This window comes from Hyperolius riggenbachi, chromosome 11 (assembly GCF_040937935.1).
Source record: "Hyperolius riggenbachi isolate aHypRig1 chromosome 11, aHypRig1.pri, whole genome shotgun sequence".
Classification (NCBI taxonomy): Eukaryota; Metazoa; Chordata; class Amphibia; order Anura; family Hyperoliidae; genus Hyperolius; species Hyperolius riggenbachi.
In genome coordinates, this window is record NC_090656.1 from 252,159,095 (window position 1) to 252,182,816 (window position 23,722).

Below are 23,722 nucleotides of genomic sequence, written 5' to 3' on the forward strand. Positions count from 1 at the left end.
TTTTCAATGGCAGAGTACTGAAAAGTTATATTGAACATAGGATGAAAAATGATCTCCTAGGAGAAAACTTCAGAAAAGTGAATTGGATGGGGCCTATTCTCTCTCCACCAGATGCAAGAGGAAGCAACCCTTCTGAAATGTGTCCTGTTTAAAGGGGAACTGAAGTTAGAGGTATACGGAGGCTGCCATATTTATTTCCTTTTAATCAATACCAGTTGCCTGGCAGCCCTGCTGGTCTATTTCTCTGCAGTAGTATCTGAATAACACCAGAAACAAGCATGCAGCTAGTCTTGTCAGTTCTTGTCTGAAACACCTGATCTGCTGCATGCTTGTTCAGGGGCTATGGCTAATAGTATTAGAGGCAGAAGATCAGCAGGGCTGCCAGGCAACTGGTATGGTGTAAAAGGAAATAAACATGGCAGCCTCCATATTCCTCTCACTTCAGTTCTCCTTTAAAGGGCAGCTTAAAGTGTACCTGAGACAAATAAATATAAAAGTTTTTATACATACCTGGGGCTTCCTCCAGCCCCTTCCGCATTGATGCAGAGGGGGCTGGAGGAAGCCCCAGGTATGTATAAAAACTTTTATATTTATTCATCTTAGGTTTCTTTTAACTTTTGTAGAGAAAAACAGTTCCTCCCAAAACCTCTACAGTCAAAGTGTTTTATTAGGAACTATCGTTTGTTTTTTATTGCCTTCTAAGTCCCCATCTGTGAGAACATACCTCACTTTCTGCAGTAACAGTACATCTGTGACTCTCTTGCATGATCAAAGACAGAGAACAACAAATAAAACCAACCCTTTCCTTGTAGGGGGAGGAGTTAGACCCCTTGTCCTGTTTTTCTGGCTGTCTCCAGGACGAAGGTCCCGGAAACAGGAAGTGGAGGAATGTCTAGCCAATGGGGAGACAGACAGACAGCAGCCAATAATAAAAACCAGTTCTAGCTCCTGGAAAAAAGGTACGTTTCTTCATTTCAAGCAGCAAAGAAACAAAATGTGATATTTTGAAAGCGTGATCCTTTCCTGTACTCTCTGTGACAGTGTAAGCAAACTATGGTCTGTATGTTTGTTACTTCAAGAAGCAAATAATGTCACATTTAGGTAAATGACAACTGTAGTGTTTCTGACATTATTGCCAGACCTAACAAGACTAGCTGCATGCTTGTTTCTGGTGTGATTCAGACACTACTGCAGCCAAACAGATCAGCAGGGCTGCCAGGGAATTAGTAATGTTTAAAAGGAAATAAATATGGCAGCCTCCATATTCTTCTCACTTTCAGTTGTCCTTTGAAGGAATTCTTAAGCCTATAAAAAAATAAAATTTTTTACTCACCTGGGGCTTCTACCAGCCCCCTGCAGCCGTCCTGTGCCCGTCCAGTGCCCTTTCGGCCGACAGGCTCACTGCGCCTGCCAGGTCTGACCACACGTCTCTTTCTTCGCGTTCCCGTCCGCTATTGTAGACGGAAGCGCAAATAACACTGCATGTGGTTGGACGTGTCAGCAAATCGAAAGTAGCTCGCGGCGGGGACAGGAGGATCCGCGGGTGACTGCGAGGGCACAGGACGGCTGCAGGGGGCTGGTAGAAGCAGAACTAGCTGGCGGCGGGGACAGGAGGATCCGCGGGTGACTGCGACGGTACAGGACGGCTGCAGGGGGCTGGTAGAAGCCCCAGGTGAGTAAAAATGATTTTTTTTTTATAGGCTTAAGTGTCCCTTTAACCACTTTACCCCCCGGCGGTACGAATTTCTCCGCCCCTTTTTTCCCTCCTAAAAAAACAGGGACGGAGAAATCCGTACCTTCCGCGCTCCAGCCGCTGTCCACGCTACCGCCGCTCGTGCGCGCGCACCCGCCGCTCGTGCACGCCGCCGCCCGCTTGCCCGGAGATCAATGAACGGGAAAATCCATTCCCGTTCGTTGATCTAAGCCCCCGCAATGATCTGCTGCTTCTTTCAGAAACAGCGAGATCATTGTGAGTCTCCCAGCCTCCTACTGCTTCCTGTAATTACAGGTCGCGTGTAAACAAACACTCTGTGGCCATCATGTGTCCAAATAGTAAACTACACCCTAATGCATTTTACACATACAAATAAATTGTTTTACATAATAAATTAACTCATTACCTCCCACACTCCCCAATTTTTTTTTTTGTAATTTAAAAAAATATATATATATATACAATAAAAAAAAAAACATAAATAGTTACCTTAGGGACTGAACTTTTTAAATATTTATGTCAAGAGGGTATAACACTGTTACTTTATAAACTATGGGCTTGTAATTAGGGATGGACGCAAAACTGAAAAAAATGCACCTTTATTTCCAAATAAAATATTGGGGCCAAACATTGTGATAGGGACATAATTTAAACGGTTTTATAATCGGGAATAATGGGCAAATACATTTCATGGGTTTTAATTACAGTAGCATGCATTATTTACAAACTATAATGGCCGAAACCTGAAAATAATATTTTTTTCCCACATTTTTTCCTATTTTCCCCATTAAAACACATTTAGAATAAAATAATTCTTGGCATAATGTCCCACCTAAAGAAAGCCTAATTGGTGGCGGAAAAAACAAGATATAGTTCATTTCATTGCGATAAGTAATAATAAAGTTATAGACGAATGAATGGACGGAGCGCTGAAAGGTGAAAATTGCTCTGGTGGTCAGGGGGTAAAACCCCTCAGTGGTGAAGTGGTTAAAGTCTGTTTAGCTTTAAAATGTCTAAATGTTCATGTAATAAGAGAATTGTAAACATTGATAATACTATACAGTTTTATTTGTTTTTTATAGACAGAGGTAGATATGTATCTGAGGCTTTTAAGTGGCCCTTTATAAACATCCATCATAAACATATGTACAGTACAGCAGTTTTCAGCTCCAGCATCTTATTCACAGTTAAAGTCCTGGCACAAAAAAATAAAACTAGAACAAACCACACGATCATTTTGTTACATGTTCATTCAAAAATCAACGTATTTCATAATACAGCTTCTCATAATACCAGAATCAGTCTTCCTATTAGTCTCCTGTCATCCCCAGCACAGCAGGATTCTGAAAGGGAGAGGGTATGAATATGGGAAAGGCCCCTCGGCGCAGTGAGGGTTAAAATGAACTTTTATTCAGTTCAATTAAATACACATACAACAGGACAGTGCTGTACATTCATGTATAATGACACACAATGTATGTTGCAGGTGTCCACACAGGCCCAATCTATATCACACCGGGAGGAAACACGACTATACACTCCCTATCCTGTCTGGGACTCCAGAAACTCTCACATGCACCCATCTCCCCTAACTGCCTTTAGTGCATCACCCCCTACACCGCAGGGAGAGGGAAGGGCCAGCACTGTGAGCCAATAAGACTCTGTTGCATCATACAGCGTTTCCGTAGCAAGTAGCAAAACTAGGGATTGGATCTCCTCAGTGTAGCGATGCTCTCACTGTCCACTCAGCAGGCTGGGCATGGTTGGGATGCTGGGAAAAGTCACATTGACTGCTTTGGTAATTCAGTATGGATATGGCTGGAATTTCGGGTTGGTAGTGCTCTTTTCAAAGAAGAATATTTCCCTGAGTAGCTGCTCAGAGTAGAGGCTGGCCCTGCTAGGGAGGCTAATGGAGCACTAAAGTCCCAGTAAGTCCCCATCGATGGATAAAAGTTCCATTATAGATCCAAGCACTAATTCCCTCCTCCCTTTTCACCTTGCCTCCGTATTGGTGCAGAGGACAGGCAGTGATTTCAGCAGGTGGCTGTGAGTCATGTCATGGTGGGTGGAGTCATGGTGTGTCTTCTGAACCAGGAAGGAAGGAGACCTGTGCTGAGGTGAGTATAGCACACCACAATTGTCATGCAGTTCCGTACAGGAGGACTTTGGGACAAACCCACTGATATAACTAGATAGTAGTATACCTGGCATTCATTATTACAGCAGTTGGGAAGCCTGTATGTCATTGATTCCATTTCTTACTGCTGCTGTTGCTTCACAACCTGATGTAGCGCCTACCTCCCTTCTGCCGAAATGATGCTTGATTCATGCCTGGAAAGGGGCCCTTTGGATCCAGAATGGGCTGCTTCCACCACATCGGGCTGTGAGTTGTAAAATGACAACTTATAGCATCGAGTTATAGTGCATTTCATAACAATCACCTCGGTAAAAAATGAAATGTGATTGGTTGCTGTTGATCAACACTCTGGAAAAATATTAAAGATTTTTAAAAGATTAAATCCCCGATTTAGGAGCGGCAGTTCGTGTTTGCCCCGTTCTCAGGATATTGTTTCCGTCGGACATCTGCGATTGCAGCAGAAGTTGTATGAGGTCCACCTGACGGCCTGGCCAGTCATTCTATCACAGCTTCTATTTGACGTCTACATTATGGACCCTCTGGTCACGGCTCACTCCTCTGGACGGCTCCGCCATCTTTTCAGTTTCCACCGGACCGAGGCAGGTAAGGGGAGCTCGTCGGCGGAGCCACCTTGTGCCAGGCTACAGGCCAGCGTGCTGAGACATCGCTCCTCCAGGGTGGGCAGGCTGCAGCAACAGAGGCCAAGTGCCAGCTCTGTGCCAGGACTGGTGGAGGACACCATGGGGTATATCGGTGGCTGGACCTGTGGAGTAACAGGACTGGTCAGATGACGGCATTAGTATACATCGTAGTCTATTCCTTATTTATAGTCCAACATTCACAGCCATATGTTACACCTTTGAAGACCAGGGCTCTAACTATCCTGATCTTTGTTGGTAAAATGGCAGGTTGGCTTTCTTCTGTTGGCTAAAGTGATAGTTAGAACGATGGTCTTCCCAGTAGTAACGTATAGCGTCACATACTCACAATATATTGCTTCAGACAGCAAAAAGTCTAGAAACAAGACTTAGCCTATTGGTGAGTCCAGCATTGAGTCCCAGTTGGTAATACTGGTAATTAATGCTAATACCCACAGTCAGTCTGCAGCTTTTTAGTGAGCAAAACATTATTATTAACCTTTGACTTGAGCCATTATGCTGCTGGACAGCATTACTGTTGTTACTTTTGTTACACTTTATTTGCACTCCTGAGGAAGCTGTTCAGGGTGAAACGTAGAGTTTGGTTCACTTCCAAAATTTATAAATTCAGCATAAAATATGCATCAATTTACAATCATTAGCATCTCACTGACCATCCCTGCTCTAGATTGACCTTTCTCCCACCACTCCCCCCCCCCCCCCCACACACTCCCCCCACCTCCCCTCTCCCACCACAAAATGAGCGGAACCCTGGAAACCGCTTATCTAAATTTGGGGCAAGGGAACTACTTGTACTTAGGTCAATAACTATTCATGGATGAAGGGGGCTAAAGTTCCAGTGTATGATGTATGGCTGGGGCCTGGTGGAACTGAGGACCCGATTATTAGCTATGCCTTAAATCTCTCAGTGGCTTAAACACGATTCTCTGATGGGCTTGTTCCTACCTTGTGGAGGCCACTAAATGCCACGCCCAGGCTTTGTCTGTCCTTGAAGAAGGTTAGTGTCCCCTCTTCCATGTTCAGAAGGACACCAATCACAGTGCCCTTGTCGTAGAACGGCTCCGTGTACCGCCTGCTGGTGCTGCCGTGCCACACCGCGCCCTTGTAGGAGAGGCCCCAACTCTGCGAGTCCATTCCTGGGAGGAGTCACAGAAAACACATCAGTACAGAGGTGAGAGGGACATGGAGGCTGACCAGAAAACATGAGATGGGACTCTAGGCAAGATAGCAGCTTCTGCCCGCCGCTGATAGTCACCTGGCTTTTTTAGTAAGCTTTGGTGGGGGGGCGGCATCCACCAGGCCCTTAGACTCTCTCCAGGCCCTAGGCAGCCGAAGCAGGTGAAGAGGGCGCCGGACATTTGTGCACCGCCATAGGCTATCGCGGCGCTGAGAGGGTGATTTTGGTCTGGGCAAAAGACGGAGCCCAAATTACAAATAAATTGCAATTCCTCCGGCAGCAATAGGTAGCAGCCGATCGCCTCTTTCCCCTGAGTCCATGGCGGCCTGGAGGGGGAATAGTAATTAACGCCGCCAGGACTTTTGCAGTGGCAGGGTGAGATGTTTTACGGATTTGCCGTGTGCCCAAATTTTCCATCCCGTTTTTATGTGTATCTGATGTATGGCTAGGCAACTGCCTAGGTTTGCCTTGTGGATGATGCGGCTCTGAGGCTGCCATATTTATTTCCTTTTAAACAATGCACATTGCCTGGCTATCCTGCTCATTCTCCAACTAGCCACAGCCCCTGAACAAGCATACAACAGATCAGGTGTTTCTGACATTACTGTCAGATTTGACAAGATTATATGTATTCTTGTGTTATCAGTGGTGTAGCTAAGGAGCTATGGGCCCCAGTGCAAGTTTTACATTAGGCCCCCCAAGCACTCTATACTTAACAATTGATACGGAGAACCAAAACCTGCCAAGGATAACTGCGGTGTCAGAAGAGCAAGAAGGGGATGGGGAACAGTTTGTTAATGAGTATTACAATTCAAAGCATCCATAGACGTGACTATTACCAGCAAAGGACCAATAAAGAGCTAATACTGCGTTTGAGGGAGGGCCCTGGTGCAGTTGCAACCTCTGCACTCCCTATTGCTACGCCACAGTGTGTTATTCAGACACTACTGAAGACAAGTAAATCAGCAGGACTGCCAGGCAACTGGTATTGTTTAAAAGGAAATAAATGTGGCAGCCTCCATATTCTTCTCATGTCAATTGCTACTTAAAGACCAGAAACTTTCTGGTACAAAAACGGGGCTCACCTACGTCACGCCGCATGGACCCGCCTCTCTTGCCATTCGTGCCGCTCTCCCGTCGTTGAAGCCCATTAGCTCTGCTGTCGGTATGACAGCAGAGCCCCATGAGCCGGTCAGGAGCCGATTTCATTGGTTCCTGAACCTGTGATCACTGGGAGGCAATAACAGCCAATCGCAGTGATCACAGGGTCAGGGGCCAATGAAAACGGCTCCTGACCGAGTCACTGAGCTCTGCTCTCACACCAACAGCAGAGCTAGTGGGCTGCACAGCAAAGGAAGAGCGGTGGGTGCTGTAATTGAAATCTACGCCCTGGCAGGGATAACCGGTCCCAAACAGGGCATAGATTTCAATTACCTGCGCCCCAAAGAGGTTAAAAAATGACAACTTACCCAACAGATTGACGTATTGGAAGTTCCCAGCATGCAACGCTGCTCTGCCTGTCCCGACTCCAACCATGACAGATAATCCGGAGGGGGGTTCCAGGAAGGAGACCTCCCAGTAATGCTCCCCTTGTAAGAAGCCTATGGGAGGACATTGGTAAGGTCAGCGGGCGACATCATACTGGGGTATGCAGTAATAGATCAGCATTATTCCGCTGTGTATCGGTCATTTAAAGGTGACCATTAACAATACAATTTGCCAATCGTTTATGTACGATTCTTCATTCTTTCGTTAAAGATTGGCAATTTGTATTGTTAATGGTCACCTTAACATCTCGCCACAGCTCCCCATTAGATCAGATCTCAGCAGAGGCCTGTAGGTGCCCATTAACAGTGCAATGTTTTCCTCAGATGCGATCATTCCATCAGATTTGTGAAATCGTAAGTATTCAGGAGGTATTTATCAATTGCTCCCATAAATGGGTAGATTAGGGTACATTCTCTGTTCAGATACGATTTCAATCAACCATACAATCCGACTCGATAGAGGCGCCCAAAAATATATAAAATATTTAAAATCCATTTATAAGAGAAGGCAGGCGTTGGCTTACCTTCTAGGAACAACAACTGTTAGACTAACTGTTTCGTGGCCTGGAGCTACTTTCTCAGGTCAAAATTATGCTTAAAGGACAACTAAAGTGAGAGGCATTCGGATGCTGCCATATTTATTTCCTGTTAAACAATACCAGTTGCCTGGCAGCCCTGCTGATCTATTTGACTGCAGTAGTGTCTCAATCACACCAGAAATAAGCATGCAGCTAATCTTGTCAGATCTGACAATAATGTAAGAAACGCCTGATCTGCTGCATGCTTGTTCATGGTCTATGGCTAAAAGTATTAGAGGCAGAGGATCAGCAGGACAGCCAGGCAACCGGTATTGCTTAAAATGAAAGAAATAGGTCAGCCTCCATAAATCTCTCCCTACGGTTGTCCTTTAAAGTGGACCCAAATTAAAAATACAGGATTTCAGAAATAAAATCTATTTTCTAAATTATAATAATAAATAGCAGCCTTTTTTTCAGCTGCATGATGACAAATCTAAAATATTTTACATTTATTGGAGGAACCCCTCCCTTCCTTTCATATTGCCGGGACAGAATCCGGCAGACTGGTGGAGTAGGAGGTGTCTGTCAAAGGGGGAGTTGCTAATGGCTGCCACCTGTATAACCCTATCTATGAAAAGAGAAGGGTGAAAAGCATGCACTGAAATGCTCATAGGCTTGAAGGAGTGTTTATTTATCTTTCTATGGCCTCGATTCATAAAGCATTCCTGCTTTACCGACAAGTTAGCAAAATGTATATTCATAAAGGCTTTTTCCGCATGAAAAGCCGACATTCGTGAGCAGAGCGAGAAATCACCGCCTTGTGCAGTGATTATGTTAATAAAAGTATCAAAATGGCCATTCATAAAAATTACCGCAAGCGGTATGCGGCCGGGGATTACCGCTACCTCGGGGTGTAGCGATAACCATGCGGAACACATGCAAGTGAATGGGACAGACCGCCCAAGTAGCAGCACTGAGAGGAGTGCATGGAGGGACTCCGGCAGCTTCCTACGTTTCCGCCCGCCTTCCACCAGCCTAGAGCGGGAGATCTCCACTCTGTTATCGCAACTGACATAATTTTATGAATGACCACCCAGAAGTGAGAAATACCGTGCGCAGAGTTTTCCCGCACGGATTTCATTGCCCGCACACACTTTCATGAATCGAGGCCAAAGTGTCAGAGTGGTGCAACTAAATATTTTGAATTAAAAAAATGTTTGCTTTGGGTCCGCTTTAAGGGAAAACAAAAGAATTTAATAGTTTTATGACATTTTTCTCCACATACTGTGTGGTTTTCTGTACAATTCAGTAGTAAAAAACTTTACCGCCCGGCGACTTTCGTTGATCTGCATCAGCCCGTAAGTCATGTTAACCTCTTGCCGACTGCTCCACGCCAATTGGCGTGAACAGTGCAGCAGCCCCAGGACCGCTCCACACCGATTGGCGTGAACGGCCGTCTATGGGGCTAGCAGGAGATGGCGCGCACGCTGCGCACACATCTCCTACTCGGGGGCAGAGCTCCGCCCCGCCTTCAGTCTCCGTGCGGCAATCGCCACTCGTAGACTGTTAGACGGCGAAACCGCCATCTATTAGGGCAGTACAGCACTGCGATCTAAGGCAGCGCTGTACTGGGGACAGCCATGTGACACGGCTGTCCCCTCCAGAGTGTCGGTGGCGATCCGCTGTCAAGGGCAAAAAACAAACTAAACAAAAAAAACACATTGGGCTCAATTCTGGTAGCTATGTGAGGTAAATATTTTTTTTGTAGGTAAAATACCTCATGAGGTATTTTCCTCTTCTTTTATCAATTCTGAAAGATTTTTCTCCATTTCCAAACATGAGGTAAAACATGAGGTAAATGCATAGAGTGAGGTAAAACATGAGGTATTTCAGTGGTAAGCCTGCAGCAAATGGGTAATAGTCTTTAATTGTCTTCCATAAGTTAGGACAGTCTTTGAAAGATTTTTTTTTTTTTTTTTTTGAGGAGGGAAGGTGTATTTGATTATGTAGCAACCTATGAAAAGTATATTTATAGGCATCCATTATAAATATATATATAGTACTTTTAGAGACTGGGGGTATGAGTACTCTTACTTTTAGAGGCTGGGGGTCTGGAGGGGGGTCACAGCACTTTTACTTTTAGAGGCTGCTGGGGGGGGGGGGGGGGGCTCGGAGCACTTTTAACCAGAGCAGGAGGGGGGGGGGGGAAATCGGTGTTTGCCGCAGTTTTACTTTTTTTTGAAAAAATATAGGCTGTGGGTTAAAGCATTTTTATTTCTATTTTTTTTTTTTTCCAATCGGAGGGGAATGGCAATGTTGGGGGGTGGGGTGGGGGGGCGTGGCAGATGAAGGATTGTACAGGGTTTGGAGCACTTTTTCTTTTTTAAAACAAAATGGAAGCTGGGGGGTGGGGGGATTCATTGGTCAGATCACTTTTACTTATTTCAGCAAAATATGGGGGCCCTGAACACAGAACAAGCTGCAAAGGCTCCATGTTATGTGACAGATATCACAATTCTGTCACAACACTGCATTTATCATGTGGTAGAGGTAGGTCTAATTATGTGAGGTAAAAGACATGCAAACACGCACCTTATTTCTCTTCAGAATTCAAGTGTGAGGTATTTCACTACTAAATACCACACATTTGTAGTCGAAAATTACCACATGAATTACCTCATGAAATTACATGAGGTAAAACTTTACTTAAACTACCAGAATTCAAAAGTTGATTTCCCTCATGAGGTAAACCCAATTCCATGAGGTAATTATTTACTTAAAGAGAACCCGAGGTGTGTTTAAAGAATGTTATCTGCATACAGAGGCTGGATCGGCCTATACAGCCCAGCCTCTGTTGCTATCCCAAAACCCACTAAGGTCCCCCTGCACTCTGCAATCCCTCATAAATCACAGCCGTGCTGTGAGGCTGTGTTTACATCTGTAGTGTCAGTCTCAGCTGCTTCCCCGCCTCCTGCATAGCTCTGGTCCCTGCCCCCGTCCCTTCCCTCCAATCAGCAGGGAGGGAAGGGATGCAGGCGGGGACTGGAGTTCTGCAGGAGGCGGGGAGAGCAGCAGACTGACACTATAGACAAACACAGCCCGCTCTGACAAGCTGTTTGTCAGCAGCACGGCTGTGATTTATGAGGGATTGCAGAGTGCAGAGGGAACTTACAGGGCTTTGGGATAGCAACAGAGGCTGGGCTGTATAGGCAGATCCAGCCTCTGTATGCAGATAATAATCTTCAAACCCACCTCAGGTTCTCTTTAAAGAGGATCTGTAACGTCAAAACGTCCCCTGGGGGGTACTCACCTCGGGTGGGGGAAGCCTCAGGATCCTAATGAGGCTTCTCACGCCGTCCTCCGTCCCTCGGGGGTCTCGCTGCAGCCCTCCGTACAGCCGTGACGTAATATTTACCTTCCCGGCTCCTGCGCAGGCGCTCTGACGGCTGTCGGCTCCAAAGTAGGCGGAAATACCCGATCGCCGTCGGGTCTGCTCTACTGCGCAGGCGCAAGTTTCCGGCAAGTCTCCGGCACCTGCGCAGTAGAGCGGACCCGACGGAGATCGGGTATTTCCGTCTATTTCCGTGCAGAAAGTCGCCACAGCGCCCCCGCTGGAGCCAGCAAAGGTAAATATTGAACTGACAGTCGGCACAGTCGCCGGCTGTTCGGAGGGCTGCGGCGAGACCCCCGTGGGACAGAGGACGGCGTGGGAAGCCTCATTAGGATCCGGAGGCTTCCCCCACCCGAGGTGAGTACCCCCCAGGGGAGGTTTCTGATGTTACAGAGTCTCTTTAACGCTACCAGAATTGAGCCGATTCTATTTTATAAAAAAAATAATAATAATATTTATAAAAAAATAAACACTGGACGGGATGATCAGACCCCACCAACAGGAAGCTCTGTTGGTGGGGGGAAAAGGGGGGTGGATCACTTGTGTGCTGTGTTATGCGGTCCTGCAGCTTGGCCTTAAAGCTGCAGTGGCCCTATTAACAAAAAAATGGCCTGGTCACTAGGGGGGTTTAATACCGCGGTCCTCAAGATGTAAAAAATAACTGTTGCGTCGCGCATGTGCGGAAGCGTATTTTTACAATATGCTTCCGTGCACTTCCGTATACCTAAAGCAGGAAGTGACCACATGCGCACGTCACTTCCTGCTTGGCTCAATGCCAGATGGGTAACACGGTATTTCCTGAAGGCCAGTGTGAAACCGGCCTTAGAGTAACTCCCCATCTGATACATTTACCACAATCCAGGACAACATTTTTCAGGAAGTCAATGGACCTATCTACCAATATGTTTTTGGGATGTGGGAGATTACTAGATTACCAGGGTGAAACTCACACAAACATCAATGAACATACAAGCTCCATGCAGACACGGAGGAACATACAAGCTCCATGCAGACACGGAGGTACATACAAGCTCCATGCAGACACGGAGGTACATACAAGCTCCATGCAGACACGGAGGAACATACAAGCTCCATGCAGACACGGAGGAACATACAAGCTCCATGCAGACACGGATGAACATACAAGCTCCATGCAGACACGGAGGAACATACAAGCTCCATGCAGACACGGAGGAACATACAAGCTCCATGCAGACACGGAGGTACATACAAGCTCCATGCAGACACGGAGGTACATACAAGCTCCATGCAGACACGGAGGTACATACAAGCTCCATGCAGACACGGAGGAACATACAAGCTCCATGCAGACACGGAGGTACATACAAGCTCCATGCAGACACGGAGGTACATACAAGCTCCATGCAGACACAGAGGAACATACAAGCTCCATGCAGACACGGAGGAACATACAAGCTCCATGCAGACACGGTGGAACATACAAGCTCCATGCAGACACGGAGGAACATACACGCTCCATGCAGACACGGAGGAACATACACGCTCCATGCAGACACGGAGGAACATACAAGCTCCATGCAGAAATGTAGGTACATACAAGCTCCATGCAGACACGGAGGAACATACAAGCTCCATGCAGACACTGAAGTACATACAAGCTCCATGCTGACACCGAGGTACATGCAAGCTCCATGCAGACACGGAGGTACACGCAAGCTCCATGCAGACACGGAGGTACACGCAAGCTCCATGCAGACACGGAGGTACACGCAAGCTCCATGCAGACACGGAGGTACACGCAAGCTCCATGCAGACACGGAGGTACACGCAAGCTCCATGCAGACACGGAGGTACACGCAAGCTCCATGCAGACACGGAGGTACACGCAAGCTCCATGCAGACACGGAGGTACACGCAAGCTCCATGCAGACACGGAGGTACACGCAAGCTCCATGCAGACACGGAGGTACACGCAAGCTCCATGCAGACACGGAGGTACACGCAAGCTCCATGCAGACAAGGAGGTACACGCAAGCTCCATGCAGACACCGAGGTACACGCAAGCTCCATGCAGACACGGAGGTACATGCAAGCTCCATGCTGACAGCGAGGTACATGCAAGCTCCATGCAGACACGGAGGTACATGCAAGCTCCATGCAGACACAGAGGTACATGCAAGCTCCATGCAGACAGCGAGGTACACGCAAGCTCCATGCAGACACGGAGGTACACGCAAGCTCCATGCAGACACGGAGGTACACGCAAGCTCCATGCAGACACGGAGGTACACGCAAGCTCCATGCAGACACGGAGGTACACGCAAGCTCCATGCAGACACGGAGGTACACGCAAGCTCCATGCAGACACGGAGGTACATGCAAGCTCCATGCAGACAGCGAGGTACATGCAAGCTCCATGCAGACACCGAGGTACATGCAAGCTCCATGCAGACACGGAGGTACACGCAAGCTCCATGCAGACACGGAGGTATACGCAAGCTCCATGCAGACACGGAGGTACACGCAAGCTCCATGCAGACACGGAGGTACATGCAAGCTCCATGCAGACACGGAGGTACATGCAAGCTCCATGCAGATAAAGTCTTGGCCAAGGTTAGAAGCTGGAACTTCTGCAAGTCAGGAAATGCATCCCTGCGCTGCCCCATAATTATTAATGCCCTGCACTCATAACGTGGCCATTTATCTATCAATTTTTCAGCCCATTCAACCATTTTATCGAATCTGATATAAATCTGTACTGCAACAAGCATGCACAATCAGCAATTCGACCGTTTTCAGGCCAAAATCAGTCTAATGTACCAATGAAGCAAGCTGCAAACTCTCAGACCAATGTGGTCCATCAGGTGGGCGGCACAATGCTGTGCGATACCGCAATGGACAACTAACGCAACGGACCACCTGCCACTGTACCCCCAATGTAAATGCCCCCCCGGTTCCCACACATTTGAATCTCACCTGCTCCGGCTGCCACAACTGGTTCCTGGTCTCGTTCGCTGCTCCTCGTCACACACCCGCCACGTGCGACTTGCAGCTACCACGTAGCTGGTGGTGGCGGCGGTCATGGGGAAGCGGCGGACGAGATCGGAAGCAGTCAGACAGTCACGGCAGCTGGAGCAGGCGGCATCACCAGGCCGATTCCCAAGAAAGTTCATAATGAAATCGATCTAGAATCCGATGTGTATGGGAGCCCACAGATTGCTCACTAATCAACTCGGTCTCTTGGTCGATCTGCTCATCATTGCTAGTTGTAAGGGTACCTATAAGCTTGGTCGCTAAAAAGCTCTACTCAAGTTGTAGATATGTTTAAGGATACCCGAAGTGACACGTGACATGATGAGATAGACATGTGTATGTACAGTGCCTAGCACACAAATAACAAGGCTGTGTTCCTTTTTTTCTTTCTCTGCCTGAAAGAGTTAAATATCAGGTATGTAAGTGGCTGACTCAGTCTTGACTCAGACAGGAAGTGACTACAGTGTGACCCTCACTGATAAGAAATTCCTCTTTTTATCTCTTTCTTGCTCTCAGAAGCCATTTTCTGTTAGGAAAGTGTTTTAATGTTGGAATTTCTTATCAGTGAGGGTCACACTGTAGTCACTTCCTGTCTGAGTCCTGACTGAGTCAGCCACTTACATGCCTGATATTTAACTCTTTCAGGCAGAGAAAGAAAAAAAGGAACACAGCCTAGTTATTTGTGTGCTAGGCACTGTACATACACATGTCTATCTCATCATGTCACATGTCACTTCGGATGTCCTTTAATGCAATTAAATGCTGAATTGCTTAAGGGGTGTGGATGCTTTCCTTTCGTTGAAAGACATCCATGGCTACAATTACTAGGTAATGCCTAATGATGTTGATCCAGGGATTTTATCTGATTGCCATCTGGAGTCGGGAAGGAATGTTTTTCCCTTTTGGGGCTAATTGGACCAGGCCTTGTAAGGGTTGCCTGGTTCACATTGGGGGGATGCTTCAGCGCTTTGCTGATCGCTGCTACAATGTATCCCTATGGATACATTCTCACTGCTGCGGTTGCAATTTCGATCAATCGCAAACGCACTGCATGCAGCGTTTTGGCGGCAATTGCTCTGTGATTCTCGTTCTATTGAAGGGGAATCACAAATGCAAATTGCGCTATAGGGTGAGATTATGCAAGGAAATCGCGGAGCCAAACGCTTTTCACCTTCCTATGGAACAACAGGGATATGCGAGGGTGCAGGACGGTGTTGTGCCTTATTTTCTGGTTGAACTCGGTGGGCGGATGTCTTTTTTTCAGCCCAACTTAAGGTGGCCACTAACGGGCCAATTTCTACCGAAAAATCGTATGAGTGATCAGAAATTCTGATCGGAAGAAAAATCGTTCACTACACCTTCAACAAACCAATCTTTGCTTCCTGTCTATCACAACCAATCAAGAAAATCCAAATTTTGGTTTGACTAAAATCCAATCGGACGACTATTTTTTATAATCGATTGTGCCCATTGACAGAGATTATTTACAACCAATCCGATCAGAATTTGTGATCGCTCGAACGATTTTTCTCTAGAAATTGGACCATTAGTGGCCACTAGTGATGGGCGAACAGTGTTCGCCACTGTTCGGGTTCGCCCGGATTTTGGCCTGTATGGGTTCGGTTCGGCACCCCCCGTACACCTCATGGTGTTCGGGAGGGTGCTCGGCCACGCTGCCCGAACCCGAACGTGCCTTCTTTGTTCGGCCGAACACAGCCGTGTCTGGCCGAACATAGCCCCCTATAGGGTCCCAGCATAAAGGGAGAGCATGCCCCGAGCGCGGGGGGGGGGGGGGGGGAGGAAATGCCCCCCACCCCTCCCCGCTAAGCTCTCCCTTTTGCCGGTACCCTATAACGTTAAATTTAGGCCCCCCAAAAGTACCTGAGGAGGAGGGCAGGAAGCGGGCAGCCGGAGATCCTAGGCGCTAGTACCATCTAGTACTTCCGCCCTCTCTTGACGCACTTCCTGTTTACATTTGTAAGTCGCGTCAAGAGAGCGCAGAAGTACCGCGATGACGCGTACGAGGGTACGTGTCATCATGTAGCTGACGCGTACCCTCGTTCGTGTCATCGCGGTACTTCTGCTCTCTCTTGACGCGACTTCAAATGTAAACAGGAAGTGCATCAGAGAGAGGGCGGAAGTACCAGATGGTACCAGCGCCTGTGATCTCCGGCTGCCCGCTTCCTGCCCTCCTCCTCAGGTACTTTTGGGGGGCCTAAATTTAACGTTATAGGGTACTGGCAAAAGGGAGAGCTTTCTGATGGCTCGAACGATTCTTTGCTAGAAATTGGACCATTAATGGCCACCCTATGTAGCTGGTATGATCCGGTACTAGAGGTGCGTCTCTTACCTGTGTTCCCCCGCACCCCGGCTGTCCCGCAGCTCTCCAGCACAGGGTCCGTGTGGAAATACACCTCTCTACGGCATTCAGACAGCTCTGCCAGTGACGTCGGCCCATTGGACTCCCATAGCCAGCTCTCCCTCACATAGCCCCGGGGTATGGGGGACTTCAGAGTAACGGCACTGAAACAGCAGAGAGAAGGAAGGATGAGAGCAACGCCCTTCAGAAATATAAAGGAATGCTTTGTTCACATCTAACATCGAAATCACTGACGCCAGCGATTTTCGATTTTGGTAAACGTTTGTGTATAGTAAACTAAATGTCCAAGTCCTGGCCAATCTCCATTATAAGTATATGGGAGTAACACCTGTAGTAAGCCTGAATATAATACAACCTCTGTTATAGTAAACCTGCATTTTGGCCCCTGTGGTATTCTGTATCCGGCTATAGTGGAAAGTGGTCGGGATCATGTGTCAGTCAGAGAGCCGTGGTCAGTGGGCGGGGCTGGCAGCCTCTTGTAGCCTGCTTGCTATCTGCACACTATGCTGGGCCTGTGTGGATTACCTGTAAAGCACCAGCCAGTGAGACCTATGCTTCCTGTGTAAGCTGCTGCCCGATTACTGTGGGAGTTTCCCGTCACCTGTGACTTCCTTGTGCATGGCTGCAATACTACAGTATCATCCAGGCTGCACAGACATGTGGACAAAGGAGCAGCACACTATCAGTACCTGCATTACCTGGTGAGACCTATGCTTCCTGTGTAAGCTGCTGCCCGATTACTGAGGGAGTTTCCCGTCACCTGTGACTTGCTTGTGCATGGCTGCAACACTACAGTATCATCCAGGCTGCACAGACATGTGGACAAAGGAGCAGCACACTATCAGTACCTGCATTACCTGGTGAGACCTATGCTTCCTGTGTAAGCTGCTGCCCGATTACTGAGGGAGTTTCCTGTCACCTGTGACTTGCTTGTGCATGGCTGCAACACTACAGTATCATCCAGGCTGCACAGACATGTGGACAAAGGAGCAGCACACTATCAGTACCTGCATTACCTGGTGAGACCTATGCTTCCTGTGTAAGCTGCTGCCCGATTACTGAGGGAGTTTCCCGTCACCTGTGACTTGCTTGTGCATGGCTGCAATGCTACAGTATCATCCAGGCTGCACAGACATGTGGACAAAGGAGCAGCACACTATACTGCATTAACTAGTGAGACCTATGTTTCCTGTGCGAGCTGCTGCATGATTATTGCATGCAAATCCCTGCATATTGAGTACTGTGTATTGTGATCTCGCTTAGCCACGGTCTGTGCTCGCTTGCTGAAGCATTGAAAAGAAAAAATGACTCCCAATTATTGAGTGAAATAAGATACAGTACTATAGTACACTTTATGTGCTTGAGTATGACAATTTCTGATATAGTAAATTCCTTTGCCTGGTCCCTTAGAGTTTACTATAAAGGGATTCTACTATATATATTCTATTCTGTTACCTGGGCACAATGCGTTGTCCCGCTTTAGTCCTCATTATCTTCCTTCTTCCAGCTAAGAGTTCTTTGTTGTTCTAGGAACTTTTTCTTTTGCTATTGGTAAAGTTGACAAGTTTCCACCAATCAGGCTCCAGAACCAGACCATCCCCCCGAGGAAGACTCCTGATAGGCCAAAGAGCAGCCCAGCTGATAAACAACACCCAGTTCCCTTCCTGGTTTGTAGTCTTCGCACTGTACATTACACCCTACACAGCATCTAGCAGCCTGCCCTGATCACAGTACCTCCGGAGTCCTCAGTGACCCCCTCACTCTGCAGCCCACCAGCAGATGTAGCTGTACAGGAGTCTCAAGACAAGCCACACATTCCTGCCTATAGACGCAGAACTTCAGACCTCAGATAACTGGCTGAGCCGGTTTAAGAGGCATTTGGGGTCATGTAACAAATAATTGTTCTACAAAAAAAGTGTCGAGTCAACATTTCTAGAGAAAGCCTTCAGCTAAAACACAGATCAAAGCAAAACATTTAAAGGATAAGCTAGGAGACCAAAGAGATGTAGTTATACTTACCTGGGTCTTCTTCCAGCCCCTAGAAGTATTTTGTGTCCCTCGCTGTATCTCCGGTCTTCTCCTGGGTTGCGCTGGCAGCCTTTGAAGTATTGCCGACCCCCGATGGATCAGCATCTTCTACGCATGCGCAGTATGCTCCCAATGACGCGCTCGTGTTCACCCTCACGCATGTGTAGAAGATGCCGACCCATTGAGGGCTGACAATACTTCAGAGGCTGCCAGCGTGAGCCAGGAGAAGACCGGAGATACAGCGAGGGACACACATGACCTCTAGGGGCTGGAAGAAGCACCAGGTAAGTAAAGCTACATTTCTTTTGTCGCCTTGATTATCCTTTAAATCACCAGCCTGTCCCAGATTTCCTAAACTTTTCTCTCGCTCTTCTTTTATTTTCCTCCTTAGTCTACTTTCTTCTACTGTCAGTTTACCATGCTAGCCTCCTGGAAAAGTCTTCAATAATTGAATAAAAATGCTATATACCGTATATAATCAAATACAAGTCAACCTCGTGTATAAGTCAACTCCAATATTTAACCCTCTTAGGCTGGAATGTTTCATTGACTCAAGTATAAGTCTACCCAGCCAAGTTAATGGCTGAACTTAGGGCTCAGGAGGGGTTAATGACTGCACTGCAGTATTGCAGCCATTAACCCCTCCTGTCCCTTAAAGAGAACCAGAGACGAAGTACCCTCATGTATTTTACCTTATAAATCAGTGGGAACATGACAGTAAACACCTAATCTGCTCTTTGTTTCATTGTTCTCTGTTTAATCTGACTGTTATCACCTCTGATAAGAATCCCAGACTGAGCACTCAGTCTAGCTTTGCTAAGGAAAGATTATAGCTGAGTCTGTCTTCTCTGGTGTCTTTTCAAGCCCAAGCCTGCCCCCTTGTGGCTCTGCTATAATGACTCCGCTATAATTATTCCCTGCAAAGCCAGACTGAATGCTCAGTCCAGGATTCTTATCACAGCTGATAACAGACACTTTTAGCAGTGAGGATGAAACAGAGAGCAGGGTAAGTGTTTTCTCTAATGTTCTTACTGATATATATGGTAAAATACATGAGGGTGCTTCCTCTCTGGTTCACTTTAAGTGCTGCCAATACCTTCTCCAGGCCCCAAAGTGCATCAATTATTCACTCCCCTTTATGGAGCCCAGTATCCCCCGCCCCTTTCCTTGTTAATTGTCGTGGGCAGGACTTTCAGACCTGTGATTTCTGGGCATTTCCTTTCCTCAAAGTGTCACTTACCACAGGGTACATTGCTGCAAATGGGAATGTCACTATTAGTACACACGTTACTCAGTGTGCTCAGTGTTGACTGTGACTCGTGTATAAGTCGACCCCTATACTTTTATGAAGTGAATCAGACCTAAATTTCTAGACTTACACTCGACTATATATGGTAATGAGGCTTTCTGCTTCCTGAGGGCACCAATAAGGTTTCCCTATTAACCTCGCTGTACAAGATTGAATGATTGGCGCCAAGCATCTCTAAGCTAAACTGAGTTATGGACCATTGAGGCACGCCCTGTCCTTCACTGGAGGACGGGATCAACAATAGCCCACTTTTCATACAGTAGAGCTTCTCCTTCTCGAGGGGCCAAGACAACGGGGGATACTTCTATCTCATTGTAGCATAACCAATAAAGAAGATCATTGTATGTTTTCAAAGCATGTTCTTTATTCGTTTGTACAACAGATTGTTCAACGTTCAAGGATTGAAGACCACAAAACACTACAATCTTTAATGGCTAAATTCAAAGTTTTGTACGTTTCTCTTGAGGAAACCAATAAAAACTTATTACAACAGAAATCACCAGCTTGATATGGGACAGCTGTGCCCCACTAAGTCCTGGATGCCACAAAACCTCTGATGGTGTATTGTGGTATCTGCCACTATTATTTTTTTATATTTATCTAGTGCTTATCGATCTTCCTGTAGTCACTGCAAAGACTACACAATAGAGGGCAATGGCGCAACTGCAAATCACTTAGTGTTATCGCTCTCACACTCTCATACTGGTCACCCAGTATGGCTCCTCATGGCAGAGATCTCTCTGAGGAGCTTATAGAAGAATTCTGCCCAATCAGACATTTTCCCTCCCGGGGTCATGTGACAGGTTAGTGTTACAAGGTCTCAGGTGTGACTGGGGAGCAGGAGGTGTGTTACATTTGGTGTTATCGCTCTCACACTCTGATACTGGTCACTGGAAGCTCAGCATGGCTCCTCATGGCAGAGAACTCTCTGGGGAGCTTATAGAAGAATTCTGCACAATCAGACATTTTCCCTCCCCAGGTCATGTGACTGGTTAGTGTTACAAGGTCTCAGGTGTGACTGGGGAGCAGGAGGTGTGTTACATTTGGTGTTATCGCTCTCACACTCCCTCATACTGGTCACTGGAAGTTCAGCATGGCTCCTCATGGCAGAGAACTCTCTGGGGAGCTTATAGAAGAATTCTGCCCAATCAGACATTTTCCCTCCCCAGGTCATGTGACTGGTTAGTGTTACAAGGTCTCAGGTGTGACTGGGGAGCAGGAGGTGTGTTACATTTGGTGTTATCGCTCTCACACTCTGATACTGGTCACTGGAAGCTCAGCATGGCTCCTCATGGCAGAGAACTCTCTGGGGAGCTTATAGAAGAATTCTGCCCAATCAGACATTTTCCCTCCCCCGGGTCATGTGACTGGTTAGTGTTACAAGGTCTCAGGTGTGACTGGGGAGCAGGAGGTGTGTTACATTTGGTGTTATCGCTCTCACACTCTGATACTGGTCACTGGAAGCTCAGCATGGCTCCTCATGGCAGAGATCTCTCTGAGGAGCTTATAGAAGAATTCTGCCCAATCAGACATTTTCCCTCCCGGGGTCATGTGACTTAGTGTTACAAGGTCTCATATCTTCAGTGCTGCCCCAGGAAAACATAAAATATGTACAAAAAATATGAGACGCGTACTCACTTTTGTGAGATACTGTAGGCCCTATAATATCAGCCTAAACCAGGGTTCCCCAAACTTTTTCGGTCAAGGGCCGAGGTCAACATATTTCAGACAGCTGGGGGGCCGGAACATACATAAAATGACGTTGAAAAACATTACATTAAATCTAGGAATTGATTCCCCCCAATCATGCCCGGAGGAGACCTCCCAGCAGCGGCCATTCAGTCATGCAAGGACCGAAAAATGTCTTTCTGCACCAGACAGTGAAAGCATACCCATGTGACAACCTGCCGACCAGTTGGATAGCAGTGTCACCTGATGCAGAATTGGATTGGAAGCCAGCTAATGATTGCTCAATGTAATATGTGGATGGGTGGTGCCAGCACTGCGATTCTATATGTGGGCCGCATCTATGGTTATACATTTTGTGTTTGGGGGGCCAGTGAAAAGCCTTGAGGGCCGCATTCGGCCCATGGGCCTTAGTTTGATGACCACTGGCCTAAACCATTGCACAAATTTGGTATATCGGAATTAAAATCATAATTTTGAAACAACAACAGCGCCACCTTGTGAAAAATACTACATACTACACAAAATTACAAGGACCCTAACCTGAAACAGAAGCTACCCCAGCTCAGCAACCGCTTAATAGAGAATACAGGTTTCTTTATTTGGAACCCTGGATGATGCCGTCCACCACAGTTTAGCATCAACGCTATTATTATTATTATTATGTATTTATATAGCACCGACATCATCTGCAGCGCTGTACAGAGTATATATTGTCTTGTCACCAAGTTGTCCCTCAGAGGAGCTCACAATCTAATCCTACCATAGTCATAGTCTAATGTCCTACCATATTATTATTATGTATTTATATAGCACTGACATCTCCTGCAGCACATTACAGAGTACATAGTCATGTCACTGACTGTCCTCAGAGGAGCTCACACTCTAATCCTACCATAGTCATAGTCTAATGTCCTACCATATTATTATATTTATATAGCACTGACATCTTCTGCAGCACATTACAGAGTACATAGTCATGTCACTGACTGTCCTCAGAGGGGCTCACAATCTAATCCTACCATAGTCATAGTCTAATGTCCTACCATATTACTATATTTATATAGCACTGACATCTTCTGCAGCACATTACAGAGTACATAGTCATGTCACTGACTGTCCTCAGAGGGGCTCACAATCTAATCCTACCACAGTCATAGTGTAATGTCCTACCATATTATTATTATGTATTATATAGCACTGACATCTTCTGCAGCACATTACAGAGTACATGGTCATGTCACTGACTGTCCTCAGAGGAGCTCACACTCTAATCCTACCATAGTCATAGTCTAATGTCCTACCATATTATTATTATGGATTTATATAGCACTGACATCTTCTGCAGCACATTACAGAGTACATAGTCATGTCACTGACTGTCCTCAGAGGGGCTCACAATCTAATCCCTGCCATAGTCATAGTCTAATGTCCTACCATATTATTATTATGTATTTATATAGCACTGACATCTTCTGCAGCACATTACAGAGTACATAGTCATGTCACTGACTGTCCTCAGAGGAGCTCACACTCTAATCCTACCATAGTCATAGTCTAATGCCCTACCATATTATTATTATGTATTTATATAGCACTGACATCTCCTGCAGCACTTTACAGAGTTCATAGTCATGTCACTGACCGTCCTCAGAGGAGCTCACAATCTAATCCTACCATAGTCATAGTGTAATGTACTACCATACTATTATGTATTTATATAGCACTGACATCTCCTGCAGCACATTACAGAGTACATAGTCATGTCACTGACTGTCCTCAGAGGAGCTCACAATCTAACCCTATCATAGTCATAGTCTGTGTATGTATGGTGTAGTGTACGTATTGTAGTCTAGGGCCAATTTAAAGGGAAGCCACTTATCTGTGTGTTTTGGGATGTGGGAGGAAACCCACACAGACACGGGGAGAACATACAAACTGTGCAGATAGTGACCTGGCTGGGATTTTAACCAGGGACCCAGTGCAGCAAGGCGAGAGCGCTAACCACTACGCCACCGTGCTGCCATGGAGAGGGTTACGGGTTTGTGGCCCACGACGCATCCCAGATGACTCGGATATTTCCTCCTTCGGCTTGGATGGATGTGATGGTAGAATATCGGCAAAATTACTGATATCCTGTTATTATTTCATGCCCATTTTT

At 46.6% G+C, this 23,722-nt stretch overlaps 1 protein-coding gene across 1 annotated transcript; it reads right to left on the reverse strand.

The window, feature by feature from the left end:
- Positions 1-2,807: 2,807 nt before the first annotated feature.
- LOC137537582 (SPRY domain-containing SOCS box protein 3-like) lies at positions 2,808-18,064 on the reverse strand. The gene is made up of 5 exons (XM_068259455.1): positions 17,994-18,064; positions 16,509-16,681; positions 7,157-7,288; positions 5,456-5,646; positions 2,808-4,614 (listed from the first exon to the last, which is right to left on the reverse strand). The coding sequence occupies exons 1-5, from the start codon at positions 18,026-18,028 to the stop codon at positions 4,402-4,404; spliced, it is 744 nt and encodes a 247-aa protein (XP_068115556.1). The 5' UTR covers positions 18,029-18,064; the 3' UTR covers positions 2,808-4,401.
- Between the last annotated feature and the right edge of the window lie 5,658 nt (positions 18,065-23,722).